The 17094-nt window shown below is 42.5% G+C and overlaps 2 protein-coding genes across 6 annotated transcripts in view; one reads left to right on the top strand and one right to left on the bottom strand.

Moving 5' to 3' along the window:
- Positions 1-9627, top strand: part of MMS22L (MMS22-like, DNA repair protein) — a 131946-nt gene extending 122319 nt beyond the window's left edge. Inside the window, exons 22-27 of the mRNA XM_009320166.1 lie at positions 79-245; positions 1678-1774; positions 2971-3138; positions 5574-5650; positions 6662-6757; positions 9404-9627. Of these exons, the coding sequence (XP_009318441.1) occupies positions 79-245; positions 1678-1774; positions 2971-3138; positions 5574-5650; positions 6662-6757; positions 9404-9627 (829 nt within the window). The remainder of the gene's footprint in view (positions 1-78; positions 246-1677; positions 1775-2970; positions 3139-5573; positions 5651-6661; positions 6758-9403) is intronic.
- Positions 9628-16544: 6917 nt separating this feature from the next.
- The window catches only part of KLHL32 (kelch-like family member 32), a 92983-nt gene continuing 92433 nt past the window's right edge, over positions 16545-17094 (bottom strand). For all 5 annotated transcript variants that reach the window (XM_009320138.1, XM_009320141.1, XM_009320139.1 and 2 more), the window contains one exon: positions 16545-16706. In XM_009320138.1, coding sequence (XP_009318413.1) covers positions 16545-16706 — 162 coding nt within the window. The remainder of the gene's footprint in view (positions 16707-17094) is intronic.

The following is a 17094-nucleotide window of genomic DNA, read 5'->3' as shown; positions in this document are numbered from 1 at the left end:
ATTTTAAGGTATATGGTGCTTGCATTGAGCGGCAAAACCAAATTATAGACTTTGTTCTGGTTTGCTTTGTCTTCCCAGTGAAAACTACATGCAGTTCAAAGGTAACGCTCCACCTCCTCGCTTGGCCTCCGTTGTTGCTTTCATTCTTGAAGTACTTCAGAGAACGCAGAGCACTGAACTATGTGACATTGACTTGGTTCTCCCAGCCATGTTGAAATGCATGGTATTGGTTAATGAGCTACAAGGTGAGCTGCTTGTTTGCTTTCAATACATCTCTGCACACCCGTAAGATTTTTGTACTGCTGAGCATCTTTCATCCCAATATTTAAGACTCGTAGATGAGGTGAATGGGATACTTGGGCCCGATACACTGGACAAGCTTTCTTTTTTCATTAACTGGTCTGGGACTTCTGTCTCCAAGAGGCAGAGAAGTCCTGCCTTGTTTCGCTCTCTGATGAACTAAGGATCAACTTCTCAGGAATCTCAAGAGCATTTCCCTTCTCCCCATTCTTCCCATCTCATTCCTCCCAGACTGGCTAAGTCTGGAAGTTTTCTTGCACCTAAAGGTTTGAGAGCAAGTAAGACTAGCGTATGTTCTCCCCATAGAGGCATTATAAATGGATTAAAAATAGCATGTTGCTCTCTGAAGGCACCTTTGAGTCTTCTTTCTTCTTTTAGCGTGCTTTGTTTGGTAGTGGGAACTTCTTTATTTTTAGCTTCCTAAAAAATGAAGCACTCTGTTCACCCCACAGCTGTATAATGAATGTGCATGTGTGCATAGGCCCAAAATTTCCACTTCTCGCTGCCAGCAGAGGCATTAAGCAAAATGGGGATTCACCTCTGACTTCTCCTGGGAATTTTGTCTAATAGAAGTACTTTTTGATTCTGGTCTATAAAAGTTTCCAGGACAAGGTATGCTTAGGAAATTAGCTGAATCATCACACACCTTTCTTCCCCCTTTTGCCGTCATAGCCGTATCTGCCTGAAGCTGCAAGTCCCTGCTTTGCAATGTGCTGTGGAGTAGAATGAGCTGAACGTCTTCTGCTGCTGTGGCCGCCAGCCCACTGCCTGCCTAGACAGGGCTCCACCACAGCCCTCTAGAAAAGTCCTTGCAGCCCAGTTCCACCTTTATAAAGGAAGAGCTGCATCTTTCAACTTGAATATTTATTTGGAAACAATTAAGAGGAAGAAAATAGTGGGGTTTTGTGGGTTTTTTTCCCCCTTAAAAAAAGAGGTAGGGTGGATTTCAGAACAGTATCCACCATTGAGGTAAGGAGTAGATCTATATAGCCTTGGGCAGGATATAATGCCATGACTGCTTTTCTTTAATTCAAATAGGAATGATTAAAGAATACAAACAGAACTTAAATTTAAATAAATCTCTATTTCCACTAAGTGTGTGTCTCTTTGCTTTGACTTAAAGAGACCATAGCGTGTACTTAAAAATCTGTATGTTTAAAGTATAATGGTGGTGAAAATAAGACTTTTGCATAAATCTGTGATTCATTCTGTTCTTTATAGCCAGTCTAACTAACTGCTCTCGGCCATTTCCCTTGCATCAAAGTAAGATAAAACCTTTTTTTTTTTCTCATTTAAAAATTGTAGCCTTCATGAAAGACATTCTCCAGATGGTCAGTTCAAGAGCTCTGTGTGAATCTTGTGATTTTTCTTTTACAGTTAAAAAAATATCTACAGACATTGTACAGTACATGGTAGAAGGCTGCCAAGCAGGGTCAGGAGGAGAACGTGCCACCCAGCTGACTTCTGTATTTAGGTAACCAGAAAATGTGCCAATTGGCAGTGAAGCTACTGCGAGCCAATTGACAGCAAACATGTTTTTTTAAAATAACTAATTATCCTTAACATACTGCATTGTCACTTGTTTATGGTATTTAAATAACGGTACTTTTGGCACTGGTTTTAAACATAGCGTGGCCAAAAAGCCAGAGCAAAAAAGTAGAAGAGAGAAACATAACTGCTTTCTCACGGATTAGGTGCTGTTTTGAAAGGTATGTAATAGGGAGGTACGTTGCTGCCGCAATGGGAAGAACTCGCCGTGAATGGGGATGGTCACTGTTAGGCGCCGTGAAAGATGCGCGTGCCGAATTTGAAGTGCATATAATGGAGATCAAATCCTCATATAACAAGCTTAGCTTTTTTTTCTGATTGATTTGATTTTGTGACAAATAAATAATAGATTATGATCACATAAATTATACTTATTCCATACCTCTGCAAAATGAATCCTGTTTCTCACATGGATACAGTAGAAGACCTGCATGAGCTGAGACCCAAAGACATTCTGCAAACCTAAGCACTGGTGCTGTACTGGGTCGTGTCTCGATGAAAGCTCCAGAGACACTCACTGAAATAAGCGTGAATATTTGTGGGCGTGCCAGTCTCCCGGTACGTGATACATCACCTTCATGGGACGTTTCATCCCTAGGGTGTTACTTCCGATTCGAAGGTAATCTGTGATCTTTAAAGACCTCAGACCCTCAGGAAGACAAATGGGCGTGCTTCCATCCAGCGCTCTGCCCTGCTTAAGGTCGAGTGGAGCTTTGTAAGAAATGCTAACATTATTTCTGAAGACTTGAATCGGGATCTCTTGTTTCGCTGGTCTTTTTTTTTTAATTATTATTTTTTATTAAATAATAGATACATGTTTTAGTTTTGCATTCAGCCAGACGCATTACAAAGTAAAGTGCTCTGGAACAAGTTAGCCCTGGTGAAACAGCAGCAGAATCTGACAATTCGCTTGAAAATAAATGTGTGGGGGTTTTTAGCATTAGCCTTCAAAAGCGTGGCTTCATTTAGAGAAAGTATTCCATGCAGGGTATTTCAGTGTAACAATAGGAAAATTGCCATGCAGCCAGATTGCTTGTTCTGATTAGACTCTTCCGTTGGTTTTTGGCATGTTCTCTGCATCTAGTTTTGACCTTGCATTAAATGCCTCTGTGTCCCCCTCAGGCAGTTTATCCAGGAGTATACTGCCGTGTATGATCACCGGGTTTTCAGCATACTAGAGACAGTGGCAGTCTTGGATCAGACGTTGGTTACCAGCCTGATTCCCACAATCACGCAGTCTCTGAAGGATTCAGAGCGCAAACAAGGTCTTGGAAGAAATGCTGCACAGAGGTTTGATTTTTATTTAATATTGGTTTTTGACAATGAGCAGTAGAGGTTTATTCTCTTTTGAAAGAAAGCAATGTTAGACAGCAGCGCAGATACTCAAAAATGAGTGATTTTCAAGTGTGTTCAGCCAGAAATCTCCCTTCGCTCAGGCCTTTTATGGTTTTAAGCCATCTGTATTTGCTAAGTATTTTCAGAGCTGTTTTGACACTAGGGCTACAGACCCCAATAGAATTTATGCAAAGCCAGGTTGCCTCTGCTCACTACACTGTGTGTGGCAAAACAGAATAAAGACGAATTCCTGCTCCAAAAAATTTTCCCGTCAGTCCCTGTTTTAGAGGACTTTATGGGTTATATGTAAAATTACGGTATAATCAGGTATGATCTGAGATGCCTGGAAAAGAAATACTCATGGCTTAATTTCAAGAGTTCTCTCGTAATACAGAATAGAATAATTTTCAGTTGGAAGGGACCTACCACGATCATCTAGTCCAACTGCCTGACCAGTTCGGGGCTGACCAAAAGTTAAAGCACGTTGTTAAGGGCATTGTCCAAATGCCTCCCAAACGCTGACAGACTTGGGGCATCGACCAAGTCTCCAGAAGCCTGTTCCAGTGTTTGACCACTCTCTCGGTGAAGAAATGCCTCCTCATGTCCAGTCTAAACATAGGAGAGTTGTGGGTGTCCAGAAAAGGCTGGCCTCCTCTCTCCGACAGGCACAGCAGACTCACACCTCCTCTGTGTGCCCCCCAAGAACTTAGAGCAGCAATATTTGACTTGTGAATCCATCTGGCTTTAGGAGGAAATGGCACATGAGGTGAGCAGCTCCGCACAGGCGGTGGCATCTCTGGGTGCAGGTGCAGCAGTGAACTTTCAGCACCCATATAATAAAGGCTGGCCCTTGACCCTCGTGCGGGTCTGGGCCAGGAACTGGCCTCAGTGTTTGCATTTATGCATATACTGGGACTACTCAAAGGGTAGGATCCTAGTCACGCCTCAGACTGGAGAAGTTTTGAGCTGCACATCAGCAGGGTCTGGGCTTATGAAAAACCCAAAAGACAAGAGTTGTGCAAGAACGTTACTCATGAAACAGTAAAGGGTAGTCACAGGGTATTCATTTTCCATTTAATGAAAAATATATTTAACTCACTTGTAATTATTCACTTTTTATTATCCTCTACCAACAAATACATTTGCTTTTATTTAAGGGAATTCACCCAAGGTCAGACTGAAGTACCATTATATGCAGGATTTTCATACTACCTGCTTTTGATCTTTTGATAATGTATTTCATGGCCAATTTTCATATTTTTTTTATACTGTTGATAAGGTAAAATTCATCCCTTTACCTACAAAATAGGAAAAAAAAAACCAGGTTGTTTGAGCTTCCTGAATATATGCTTGGAGATTACTGAAGAGCTACATTTCTTTTAGCCCCATCACTTAACGTATATATTATCAAATCTGTTGTTGATGTTTTGTGTTAATGATTTGTGTTTAGAATGTGCTCCGTTACCCAGCAGTCTAAGGTGATCCACGAACACTTTATTGTAAGAACACTAATAACTTTTTTCTCTTCAGTCCTGGCCACTAAATACCATTATATTAACATATTCTGTGCAATTATTGTAGACATTAAAGTGCAAACCCATATACATGAGAGAAACAAAGTTCAGAAGTTGCATTAGATGCTTATAGTGGTGATGTCCAGTGTTGTTATTGCAAGGAACTAGTATGAAAACTGCAGTTTTGTTTGCTCAAGTTAATATTTCATGAAAAAGATATATAATTAGAATAGACCTAAATGTCAGAGGCAGTACTTTAACAATAATTATATTGTCTATGTTGGAGGGTATTAGAATGAACTTAAGGTGAAAAGTCTCATCAACGCATATGCACTCTTCTGGAAAATCCACTTGAGTGACAGTCCCCTTCTGAATTCCAGGTTTATTTTAAAATGGTCGTTGCCCTTTGTTGAGGACAACAGTCTAAATCTGTACCAGAGCCAGTCTGCACCCTAGTGCCAGTGGCTCACATCACTGTGCTGTAGCATGCGTCACAGAGAGATTTCTTATGCAGAAATCAGATCGCAAACATGATGAAGTCTGAATGCCAATCTCACCTACGCCTTGGAAACTCTACACTTTAAAATAAAAAAAATTCTATTTCGCAGCAGTTTACTAAGCAAGCAGACTTCCAAGCATCTTCACCACACTTGTGCCGTAAACAATGCAGTCCTTATTCTTCTTCCAACCCGACCATGCTAAAAATTCACAGCAAACAGAGCAGTTGAATAGATGGGGGGGGCGGGGCGGAAGGAAAGTTACTGTGTTTTAATATCCCAATATGTAAACAATGTGCTTGGGAATTACGTGCTTTTACTCTTAGGATGTGTGAGGTTGTTTAAGTAACACGTTATATTCCTTTGTTTTTTTCAACAGAGAAGCCTATAAAAGACTCTTATCTTACCTCACAGAGGCTGGACAAAATGAGATACAAAAACTGGAAAACGAGACAGGTTAGCAGTGTGCTGGTGATTAATCCTTTCCTCTTGAACGTTCTGACGCTGTCGATACCTAGAACTGCACTCTGCGACACACTAGCCAAGTTCTTTGTCTTTCCAATGGCAATACATTTATCAATTTGGGGGGGGGTGTCCCCCAAGTTATGTATTAATTTTAATAATTTGTGTGGTATTTGAATATTGTCATGCATTTGAAGAGTAACTCTCAATGTACTGTGGAATGACAGTTGAAAGGTACGACAAATTTATGACATGTTAAAATGCCTATATGAGCAGAGCTTGTATTGCAACATACGAGGTAGGACTTCAAAGAATCGAAGTAATTTCACACAACTCAATTCACATTGCGTGAGACCTGACCCTCTTAACACTGTACTCTTGAAAAATCCCATTACGTCCTTAAGCAAATCATAACTTTGTAATTTCTAATTTATTATTTTAGTAGAATGAGAAGAATTGTGATCTCTAGTACTGAACTTGTTGAATGCAGTGCATTCACCAGGAGCTGCGCCAGTAGGATAAAGCTATCGTTTGTTAAGAGGGCTTGTGTATGTGTTGCACAAAATGTATATAGCTGTCTTAAACTTCCACCTGTATTAAAACATTAAAGTCTTTCAGATCCTAGTGTGAAATCTCTTCTGTTGTCTTTGTGTGTAATATAAGAAAAGGTAGGTTCAGATTTCCCGTCCTCTTCCTTTTCAGTACTATGTTCTTAAATTCAACCCACAATTTACAGTGATCCCACGATCGTTTATTAGTCATGGCACTGTTAATTATCCATTTAACTGAGACTAGGTGTAAATGGTGCGTGGAAAAAAAAAGAGACAGACTTCTAAAGAAAATACTCATTTGGGGAATTTATTCAATTTGATCATAGGCTAGTAATTATTCCTGTTTGCCTGGAATGTTGGATCTTCCAAATATTTTGCTGTGTTATGGATTATCTTTTGGGTTTTTCCAGGACAGGTCTAGCTCTGTGACTTTTTCTACCTTTTTCTCCTAAAGTTCTCAGGAAACTTTCGTTAATGCCTGTGGTATTCACACTTTTCACTTCCCTCAATAACCTGTGTTTCTGCAACTACTTACTGGACTTTGGGAGTGGTAAGTTTCCCCTAATGACAGCATTGGTGAACAGGCTGCTTACTTTTAAAGTTACTCAAATTTTAACTTTACGATATTAATGGGGAGGAAAGATTATTTTTGTGTCTAATAGCTCCACAAAAGTCCCTAAAATCTTGTGCAGAGCAGCTTCTCTTTCGTCACAGTAATCTTATCAAGTCGAACTAGATAATCTTTTTGCCTAAATCGGCTATTGTTACTTCAGATAATGCAGTAACTAAAAGCCTCTTTAGGCTACTTAATAGTGCAGAACATGGAGGTTCTTTTCATTATGAAAGTGACTTATTGAACTTGCATTGTAGCTTCTTGTAAGCTTCTGTACCTGGGAGGAGTTTTATTCATCTCAAGAGGATTGTGCTTCTAAAAAGCTTTTTTTTTAAAAAATAAAATAAAATATAAACCTCTCCAAGAGAGACTAATAGAGATGCCTGCGAAATTGGAGTCCTACCACACAGTAGATTACAGAACAGATGTCTGACTGCAGTGTGACTTCCTGAAGGTAAAACCTTTGACTTTTAAAGGATAGAGCAGGTAGTATAACAAAACATTTAATGATGTGTTTAGTAGATTGTTAATGACACATTTAATACTATCTGTAGTGGTTGGAAGTTTCTGAAAAAGCAACAGAGCTTTACGTAAATGTGTAACAGCTCCTGGTGCATGAGAAAGTAATTTAAACAGTTTGGAAATTATCATTCTTCTCTGTCAAAAAGTTAATGCGAACAGAAATAAAGCATTTTGCATCGTATTCATCAACCACTGCCAAATGGGCAAATCTGGTTTGCTCTAATTATGTGGTATGGACATTTGCAGATGTGACTGACAGTTCTGATAATATTGATGAGATGAAGGCTTGCAGAGCGTTAGTCTAGACTGACTTGCCAAGTATACACCAAAACAGCAGTCCAAAATCAGTTAGGAGAAAAGAAGAAAGTGCTGAATTTAAGTACAATATAGAAAAAGTAAAGACTGAAAACCACCATGAACTAAAGGAAATCATGTATTATGTCTTATTGGATGCTGTCTGTATAAAGGCATACTTAGGACACTGGACATTATTTAAATTAAACCCTTCTATGTTATTTTACATATGAATGGTGTGTTTTAAAAACAGTACAGATGTCTAGCTTCCTTACACAACGCATGGAGAACTGCTTAAGCTGAAGAGCAGGAGATCCTGGAAAGCTTTTACACTGGTTGCTACCACTGACAGGAGCAGTTCATCTGCATCTAGATGCGAAGTCCACCTCTTCACTTCACTCAATAAGCAATAGGATAGAGCCTTGCTTTAAATCAGGTGAAGAGGGGATCTGAAAATAAGACTTCCACCTACTGGTGAGTGGTATCCTTAACCTCTGTCAGAGGAAGGGAACTCATCCCCTGCCAAGCTTGCTTTCCTCTTCTTCCACCAAAGACTCGCACCCATGGTCGTTTGTGCGAGGCTGAAATTGGTGGGTGTGTGCTGAGCTGTCTGTATCGGACCCTGTATGCAGAGTAGGAAAAGTGTGAAAGCGGAAGCAACTCAGCTGTTAGTTCTGCCAGGGAGCGATAGCCTGGTAGCATGGAGCTTGGCTCTGTGGCAGCTGAAAACATCACCATAGGGTTTAGCCAGCAGATACTTAAGCGTGCAGCGGCTTTGGACAGCAGCTAAGAATAATTTTGAGCACCTCAGCAACTCCCTGATGTAAAACATCCTCACGCCTCTTGCTTGTGAGCAGTTTTCCTGCCAGTGTGTATGGGTGCTTTGTAAGCATTTTAAATCTGAACTGGAACCAGCAGACACTTCTGGTATTACTAGTCAGTCATACACCAACCCCAGAGGCTCAGTGAGAGCTCAGTCTCTCTCCATTGTGGGTGTTGGGACAGGCAATTTTAGACATCTGTTGTCAAGACTCTGTAGGGAGAAAGCCAGGGAGCATCGGAACAGAAATCCTCTGAGGACCACGGGGTGAAGATGTGTCACTGCCTTGCCCTGCCTCACAGTTTTTGGAGGCTTTGTTTCTCCGGAGTAACAGACAATGAATTACCAGAAGCTTCCACCAGCGCTGGGCACATGTCTTTCTCTGCAGCACCATTTGCAGGATGATCTGCTTTCCACTAAGCAATATAGATCAGATGCCCGTTTTCCACTGTGTCCCAAGTGAGTATCGCAGGAAAGCTATTAGGCGAGGCTTCTGTGAGTCTGTGACAAGATTACCCATTACAGGAAAAGGGCCATGCCTCAACTCCGAGGTGATTTTCAGCAGATGAAGAAAAGTGGGTCCCAAGATCACCTTCCTAGAGATATACACCAAGCCTTATCCCGTATCTAATAAAGACTGATAAGTAATATGAGCTCTGTCACTGACTGCAGAGAAGACACCAGGAACTGCCATTTGGACGTCACCAAGCCCTGACAGCAGCAGCTGTGTGAATCAGTTTGCTAGTGGGGGCTGTGATTCCTGGGGCATGCCAGACCTTCAAGTAAGTGCTTGCCACAAGCAAGCTGAGGATTGTGGATTTGCTGGGGGTCAGTGACTCTTGCAAGCAACTCACTGGTACCAATACCACTGGTATGTGGACAGACAGACGCCATTGCAGTGCTGCTTCTTTTGCCCAGCTTGTTCAGGCTTTTGTGTCCTCTCACAGGCTTGGAGCAACAGTGCTGCTGGGAACCCTCCCTGGGTCCTTCCTTCAGTCCCTTCTTTTCAGCCCAGCACCTGCCCGCGCATGCTGCGGTAGAAGGCGGTGATGCTGACTGTCAGCCTGGTGTCTTACAGGAGCATTCGATATCACGGAGGGCTGAAAGGCAAACAAACCACTGTGGGGTGCAAGGCAATACGCTACGGAGACACAGCAGTGGTCGGAGTTAAAAGTCAGGTCGGTTCTGACGTGCCAAAGCCACGCTGTGGGTGAGTGTGTTGACTGCACTAACATGTGCCTGCTCCAGACAGCTTTGTTTTGCCCCAGTTTGGGTCTGAACAGCACCATAAAGTAATAGCCTGATTTTGCCTTTTATAGGGTCCTCCTTTGGCCTGCGTTTTTTGTAGCAGTAGGGCAGCATTATACATCTTGGAAGGGAAGGGTCTCCCTCAGTATGTTTAAAAGTAACATTGCTTGCAAAGGTGGACATTTACTGCACTTGGAACTTCCATAACTGAGGGTGAAAAGATCCTGAAAAAAGGTTGTAGCTAAAGTTCCTAATGAAATTCAGAGAAACTTCAACATACACACCTGGGCTTAGTCCTCCTCCCTTTCTATATATGAAAAGTTGGTGGTATTAAGCCATTTTGAACGTTTAATTAATTACTCTCGTTACAGGATCATCATCTGTCGATGGCGTTATAACAAAATATTAAACCTCAGTAAGCTTTTTCTTCCCCCGAGCCTCTTGCATGGTCCATGCCCAGTATCTCCTTCCATTTAGAAATGCTAATAATGTTGACAGGAGGCCTGTTTGTTGGAAGTACAGCAGGCCTGAACCTCGTGAGCATTTTCAGCGCTGATCGCGTTGGCCAGAGGACTGTCGCAGGCTGTAAGTGGGTAGAGGACGACTATGCCCTTCTCTTTTTGCAATATGTAGAATTGAGAGCTGAACAGAAAGTATTTCATTTTTATATTTTCCCTATTCCAGAACTCAGGATACTGATCACCTCATCGTCTTTGTGATATGAAACAGATGTCCAGTGCATCATGAACAATGGCAGGGAGAGGGAAGTTTGGCTTATCTTTCCGTTAGTAACCTTAAAATGATAACTGAAAAAAAGACCTTCGGTTCAAAATTCACATGCAACTTCCATTAGCCCCACAAAGCTGTCCCTGTATTTTACAAGAATTTCCCATTTGTTGTTGTTATTAAGGAGCAGGAAAATGGTAATTCAAATTACTCCTCGCTTTCCTTTTCAATGACAAAAAAAAAAATAGTTTCAATAAAACAGCTTCTGAAACAGACAAATTTATGCCTTTTATGCTGGAATAGAGCAGCAGGCCTATGGAAAGAATAAGCTTCTGCATTTCTGTTGTAATTGCACAGAAGAGGAGCTGCCAATAGCATACACTACTTACTTACAGAGTCATTTAAGGAACTTCGATATCTGCCCACCTAAATGCAATGTATTTCCCTCAGGAAACAGAAAAGAGGTTTTATCGCGCTCTGTTTTCCCTTTCGGTAGCTTCTGAAAATTAGGTATGCATGGGTATTTTCAGTTTAATCATATTTTATAATTTTTAACTATTACTTAAAACTCAAATTCAGTATAATCAGCCCATCTGTTAGCAATGCTTATAAAATTATGTTGAAGATATTAAAAATCTGACGCAGTGTCAATATGTCCTAGCATAATTAAGCTTGGTTTATGATGAATGACTAGGATATGGCTTTTGTCTACTCGCGCAGCTTCAAAATGGTAAACCTTTTGCAAGCTTACTGTACGAAATGTGAAGGTATGCATCAAACAAACAAACAAACAAAACCAGTGATGAAATTCAGATCTGTGTTCACAGATGTGGTGTCTCCGCAGGCCTTGGGAAATGCCAACAGGGTAACTCCATGTCACAACCAAATTCGCTGCATTTTTCAGTCCATCAAACACTCTTGGATCTGCTCTCCTCCCTGTAGAATGTCACCCAAACAGCTATTAAAAATTCAAGTTTGCTAAATCCGTTATTCATTTTAGAAAGGGCCAACATGACCTGTATTGGCACTGGTGGAAAAATTAGCACATCGTTCACTTCACACGAATTGAGGGTATTGCTGAAAACGCTTACTCTGTTCTTCAGTACTTTTGAAGTACTGCCACATAGCCTAGTCTACCCGCAGTAAGAGTTAACAAGCGTTTTAATTCTGGCATTACTGTGAAACAACCGTATATAGCCATCTCTATTGGAAAACCATTCTTTATGTGGACACCTTTTTTCCCTTTAAAATGTGTCCTCAGAAAAAAAACCAACAAAAAAAGCCCGTTTTGCAAAAATAAAACTGTATAAGCCCTTTATCTAGTTTATGTAGTAAACTTCCTGCAAAGTCTTCCTCCCTCACAAACTCTGCCTGCAGATGAAGTGTTTTAACCTTGCCCTCTTAATTTATTCTACATTCTAATTTTCAATAAACAGATGCCGCCTCTTTTTGCGCTTGTTTCCACATTGTTCCACATTCTGCCTGTGTTGTTTCTGCATGTGTGAATATTCAATTATCTATTTCTCCATGACTCTGATGTACTAAATGTCTGTACAGGTTTGGGGGAGGGTAACCGGGGAAGGCAGAACTTAGAGGAAAGAGAGTTGCAGAAGTTTGAACTATTCTGAGAGTCAGGTACTCTCCCTGAAAGCTGCTAAGTTAAGAAGAAAATCACAAGCCACAACTAGAAATGCAAGGATTACAAAAAGACAAGGGCACGGAAGCAGATTTGCTGCACGCCGGCTCATAACGTGCAAGTATTTCTTTGGTCAGTGCTTGGGTGCGAAGTGCTCAATAGAGACCAAGGCGGGCAGAAGAGGCTGTTGGTGCTGCCGCTTCTGGAAATGGTGTCTTTTTTGGATAAAAAGCACAAAGCAGCCGATTGCCATTGTGGTTATTTATAGCTAAGAAGAGCTGATAATATATCTTAGGACTCAAAAGTGAAGCATTGCTACAGAAAGGATGAAATACTCCTCTTTATGGGAATGGCCCAAAAAAGGAGATCACAGGACAGGCACAAAGGTACAAAGGTTCTTCAGTACAGCTCTCAAGACCTTGTGGCCCAAAAGCCTAGCTGCAGATGCGAGTAGCTTTAATCCGCAAATCTAAGGAAATGCACAGAACTTGACAGTTAATAACTGCTGCTGCATTATTCACTTGTAAGGATGCCTCTTTCCTGACGCACTGGTGAGTTCTTGCCGGTTGCAACCTGCGCCATTACCTCGCACACTCCTAGCTGGGAACCCGAGTGACTTGTGTCGGCGGTTGCTCTCACGCTGTCCTGATCTGACTCTAGTAACAGAACCACCAAGCGTGGAAATGTTTTTATTATGGACAGCTTTAAGGCTCTCTGGAAAAACTGAGCTAAACTGCATTTCAGAGGTACGTTAGCCCAAAACTGTTAGGCTGGGCAGGGACAAAGGTTGGGTTCAGAGGTTTATGTTTGCCAAAAAAGGTACAAAATTTAGAACAGCAGAGGTGGATCTGGAGCTCGCACACAGGAGCCTGCAACTGGTGCAGTTTCAAAAGCCAGGGACGCTAATTGGAAAGATGGCAGAGCAAGGACATGCCCATTCAGAAGCTTCAGCTCACTGGGCAGCCTTTGCCAGCAGGACTCCGGCACAGCTGCAGCCGGCCGGCAAAGCCAGCCTTGCTCTCCCACCCCCTGCTCCTCCTCAGTAGAGACCCCTCAGCCAGAGCAGAGCCGCTGCTGGCACCAGCGTGCTCTCTGCCCGCTCTCGCATTGACACCGTTCTCTTTTCTTACTTGGCAATAAATACATGGGTTTTGCTCACCTGGCAGGGGCTATGTGGCATTTTCTGACCTCGGGTGCAGCAAAGCACCCCCGTCTGTCCTCTCGGTCCTGCAACAAAAGCAAAAACACCCAGATAGATAGGAAGGTGTGGCACAGAAACTTAGGGGCTAAGAGGTTGCCATGAAAGACTTCTCCATAATCGCTGGAGCCTGATGATTTCTGCCAGAGCAGAATCCTGACACTAACGGGAGCATATGTGTTGTCCTGAGGCGCTGTGGCTGTGGTACCCTTAACTAATTTAATGCAATTGCACAGCTGTTTAAAACTGCTATTCACCAGTACAGACAATCGGCGATAACAACCAGAACAGCAGAAGTGTCGAAAGGGCAGAACAAACATGATAAATAACTTTCTTGCCATACACTCCGGCCTTTCAGTCCCTGAACCAAGAGGCACGTGCTGCTTTGCATAAGGAAGCTGCCCCCCTCTGCTTCTCGAACCCAGGCCTCTGTCAGAGCTTGCTGCTGCCGCTGCTCAATAGCCGGCCAGCTCCATCATAATCCCTCGCTCTCCAGAAGGAGCAGTTTAGAAATTATTTCATAGCTACAGCTGTGGTAAACGATGAGGCCTAGGAATAAAAGCCTCAAAACTAAGTTGAGACATACAAAACATACTTTGCACTACTGTCTGGAAGCATGCCCGGGCTTTACAAAGGCTAAGAAATCAATTCACCCACCACCTGGGAAATAGCAAGTATATGTCAGTTCTGCACCTGCAGCGAAAGCTGATCACTCACCTGGTGTGGTACCTCCAGGAGGGGGCTCAAAGCCCCAAGGATCTCTACACACACATTCGATTATTTAGCCACTCTCCTCTTGAAAACAAGACACATAACATTTGTGTCCCTGCAAATCACGCGTAAGTAGAACGTCGAATACTTGCCAGGCTTGGGCCCTGCAGCCCAGGCAGGGCAGCAGTCGGATTTTTAAAGTGTAAATGGCCTGTTAGGAGAGCTGGCCCTTGCATGCCGATTTCCAAGAGACCAAAGGAATTCAAACAAACAAAAAAAATTCCCCAATGCACAGCCTGTACAGCTCCCATGCAGTTAGAGGAAAGTACTGCCTGGATGTAGGCTTGCTTTGTGTGCCGAGGGAGACATTGTTAGCACTCCAGTTAGTGTGCCAGGGGAAGACTCTGCAGCTGCAGCTCTGCTCTGTGCAACGAGAGTGAGAAAGCTCAGCAAAAAAACCCACAAAACTTTCTAACCCGAAAATTACTGGAAAAGGTGATGTTCCATGAGTACGCTGCCCAGCTACAGATGGAACTGGTGATAAAGTTCACCACCCTGTATCACTAACCAGACCCTTCAAAGTTAAAAGATGCATTTGATTTGGAAACACTGCTCACTGGACGAAGTCAAACCTCTTCCTGTCCAGCAAGTGCAGCTATTGCTGCAGCATATTCTGCACGTGGCATTTGCATGAGTGTCAGTAGAAATTTCATAGGTCTGCTCAGATAGCACGGTGGCAGGGAACAGACCAGTAGGTAAAGCAGAGAAGTGCCGAGTACCCGTAAATCATAAATAGAGAAAGACTTAATTACATGCTTGGTTAATATTTACAAACACTGAAGTTGTTGTAGATACGGAAATAAAAGATGGAAATAAGAGACAGGGGCTGCAGTAGCCAAGCAAAGCCAAAATATAACAGGTTAGAGTATTTACTGTGAACTGGCATATGCCTGGAGTATGGAATGGAGACTCTGCTGGTTTTGGCTGGGATAGAGTTAATTTTCTTCACAGTAGCTAGTACAGGGCTGTGGTTTGGGTTTGTGCTGGAAACAGTGTTGATAACACAGGGATGTTTTCGTTACTGCTGAGCAGTGCTTACACAGAGTCAAGGCCTTTTCTGCTTCTCACCCCACCCCACCAGCGAGTAGGCTGGGGGTGCACAAGCAGTTGGGAGGGGACACAGCCGGGACAGCTGACCCCAACTGACCAAAGGGATATTCCACACCATATGACGTCATGCTCAGCATATAAAGCTGGAGGAAGAAGAAGGAAGGGGGGGACATTTGGAGTGATGGCATTTGTCTTCCCAAGTCACCGTTAGGCGTGATGGAGCCCTGCTTTCCTGGAGATGGCTGAACACCTGCCTGCCCATGGGAAGTAGTGAATGAATTCCTTGTTTTGCTTTGCTTGCGTGTGCGGCTTTTGCTTTACCTATTAAACTGTCTTTATCTCAACCCACGAGTTTTCTCACTTACTCTTCTGATTCTCTCCCCCGTCCCATGGGGGGACGGAGCAAGCAGCTGTGTGGTGCTTAGTTGCCGGCTGGGGTTAAACCACAACAGAGACACACTATATAAACTGAAAGAATAAATAAATAAATATTGACATTGTTCTACACCTGTTTAGCCTCTGGAGACCAGTGATTTGTGGGACCATATGTTGGACAAAATGAGACTGTTCGTTGATAATTGTAAATGTGGTGACCCCTTGCAAACTGGATATTAAAAATATTAAGGAAATGGCACATTTTAATTATACAGTAAAGAGGCTGTTCTCCACCATTAAAAGACTGCAGCTGTCAGGAGGAGTTGATCATATGACAGAAAGTAACATTTATTTGATAGTAGACCTTGGTAAATGACATCCCAAATGATCTTTAGATTCTCAAACACATTCTGTTCAGACTTGGGTTTAATCACGACGCTTCAGTGTCTTTGTCTTTCAGCTGAGACAATTTTTATCTGTTCCTCCTATACTATAGGGCTTGTTTGTTTTTTATTTTTGTTTTAATCTGCTTTGCAGTATTTAAATTTCAAATGAAGTATTATTAAATGAGAAACTGTAAACGATGGAGTTTGGAATTGGAAGTTAACACATTTGTTATTCTTTTTGCCAAAGGTATCAAGTAAGTTGCATAATTACCATAGTATTATATCATCTTTGTCAACATAAACACAGCTTTCTATCAGCTTTGACAGTGCCATTGGTGAACAACTGAACGTGCAGACTCCAAAGAGCAGCAGCCCAGGAGGAGCTGAAAGCATTCACAATGCCTTACGAAGTTGCATAAGAACATGAAGTAGAGACAGGCAGCAAGTAGTCACCAGCAGAAATGCCAAATGCTCTCACGTGTATGCTTCTTCATCTGAGGCAGCGGAGAGAAACTGCAGACAGTTTTTGTAGCTTCCTTCCTGCCTCATGTGATCCGACTTAAAGACAGATGTGTGAAGGTAAGGCAGCAGCCCGTGTGGATTGGTTCTTTTCACTGATCCAGAGAAACCCTTCCATACACAGGGTTTGATTTTTTCCTCCCTCTACTTCCGATTTTATGAAGTGCACGTTCCGTGTCTCACATTGTGCCGATCCTGTGGTGAGGCACTTGCAGAGTCTGAAGGTTGGGGCACGTGAAATAAGGAGCTGGAAGAAAGCATGCTGCTATTCCGTTGGAAGCGAAGGGGAGCGTAGGCCCATAGAACACTTCTTCCTTCCCTTCCTTGCTAACATCCAGCACCTGCAGGCCAAAGCATGCAAATAGCTTCAGGGACCACAGAAGAAAGCTGAAACAAATTTGCTGGCACACACCGCATATATGTACTATTAATGCCAACAGAAAGGTAATTTCAGATCACTTTTAAGTCGTATTTATGGATCTGGCAATTTATTGCTGCCCTCATCACCCAAATCTTATCCTAGCTCAGGCATTCAGTAGCAGGCAGTGACATTGGATCCTGCTTCCTGGCAGCAGAGCGTGCAACCATGCAAGTAGGGTACTCCGCACAGAAGTGCTACTGTTACCACAACGTACGAATCATTTATCAGCTTGGTGGTATATAGGGAGCAAGGGAGCTCTACCGAAGTTGGAAAGGCCAAATAAGTGAATGACTTAAAGAAAATGAAGA

This window comes from Pygoscelis adeliae, unplaced genomic scaffold, assembly GCF_000699105.1.
Source record: "Pygoscelis adeliae isolate BGI_AS28 unplaced genomic scaffold, ASM69910v1 Scaffold41, whole genome shotgun sequence".
NCBI classification, from domain to species: Eukaryota; Metazoa; Chordata; class Aves; order Sphenisciformes; family Spheniscidae; genus Pygoscelis; species Pygoscelis adeliae.
The sequence above is the reverse complement of the archived record's forward strand: the minus strand, read 5'-3'. Positions and strand labels throughout refer to the sequence as shown.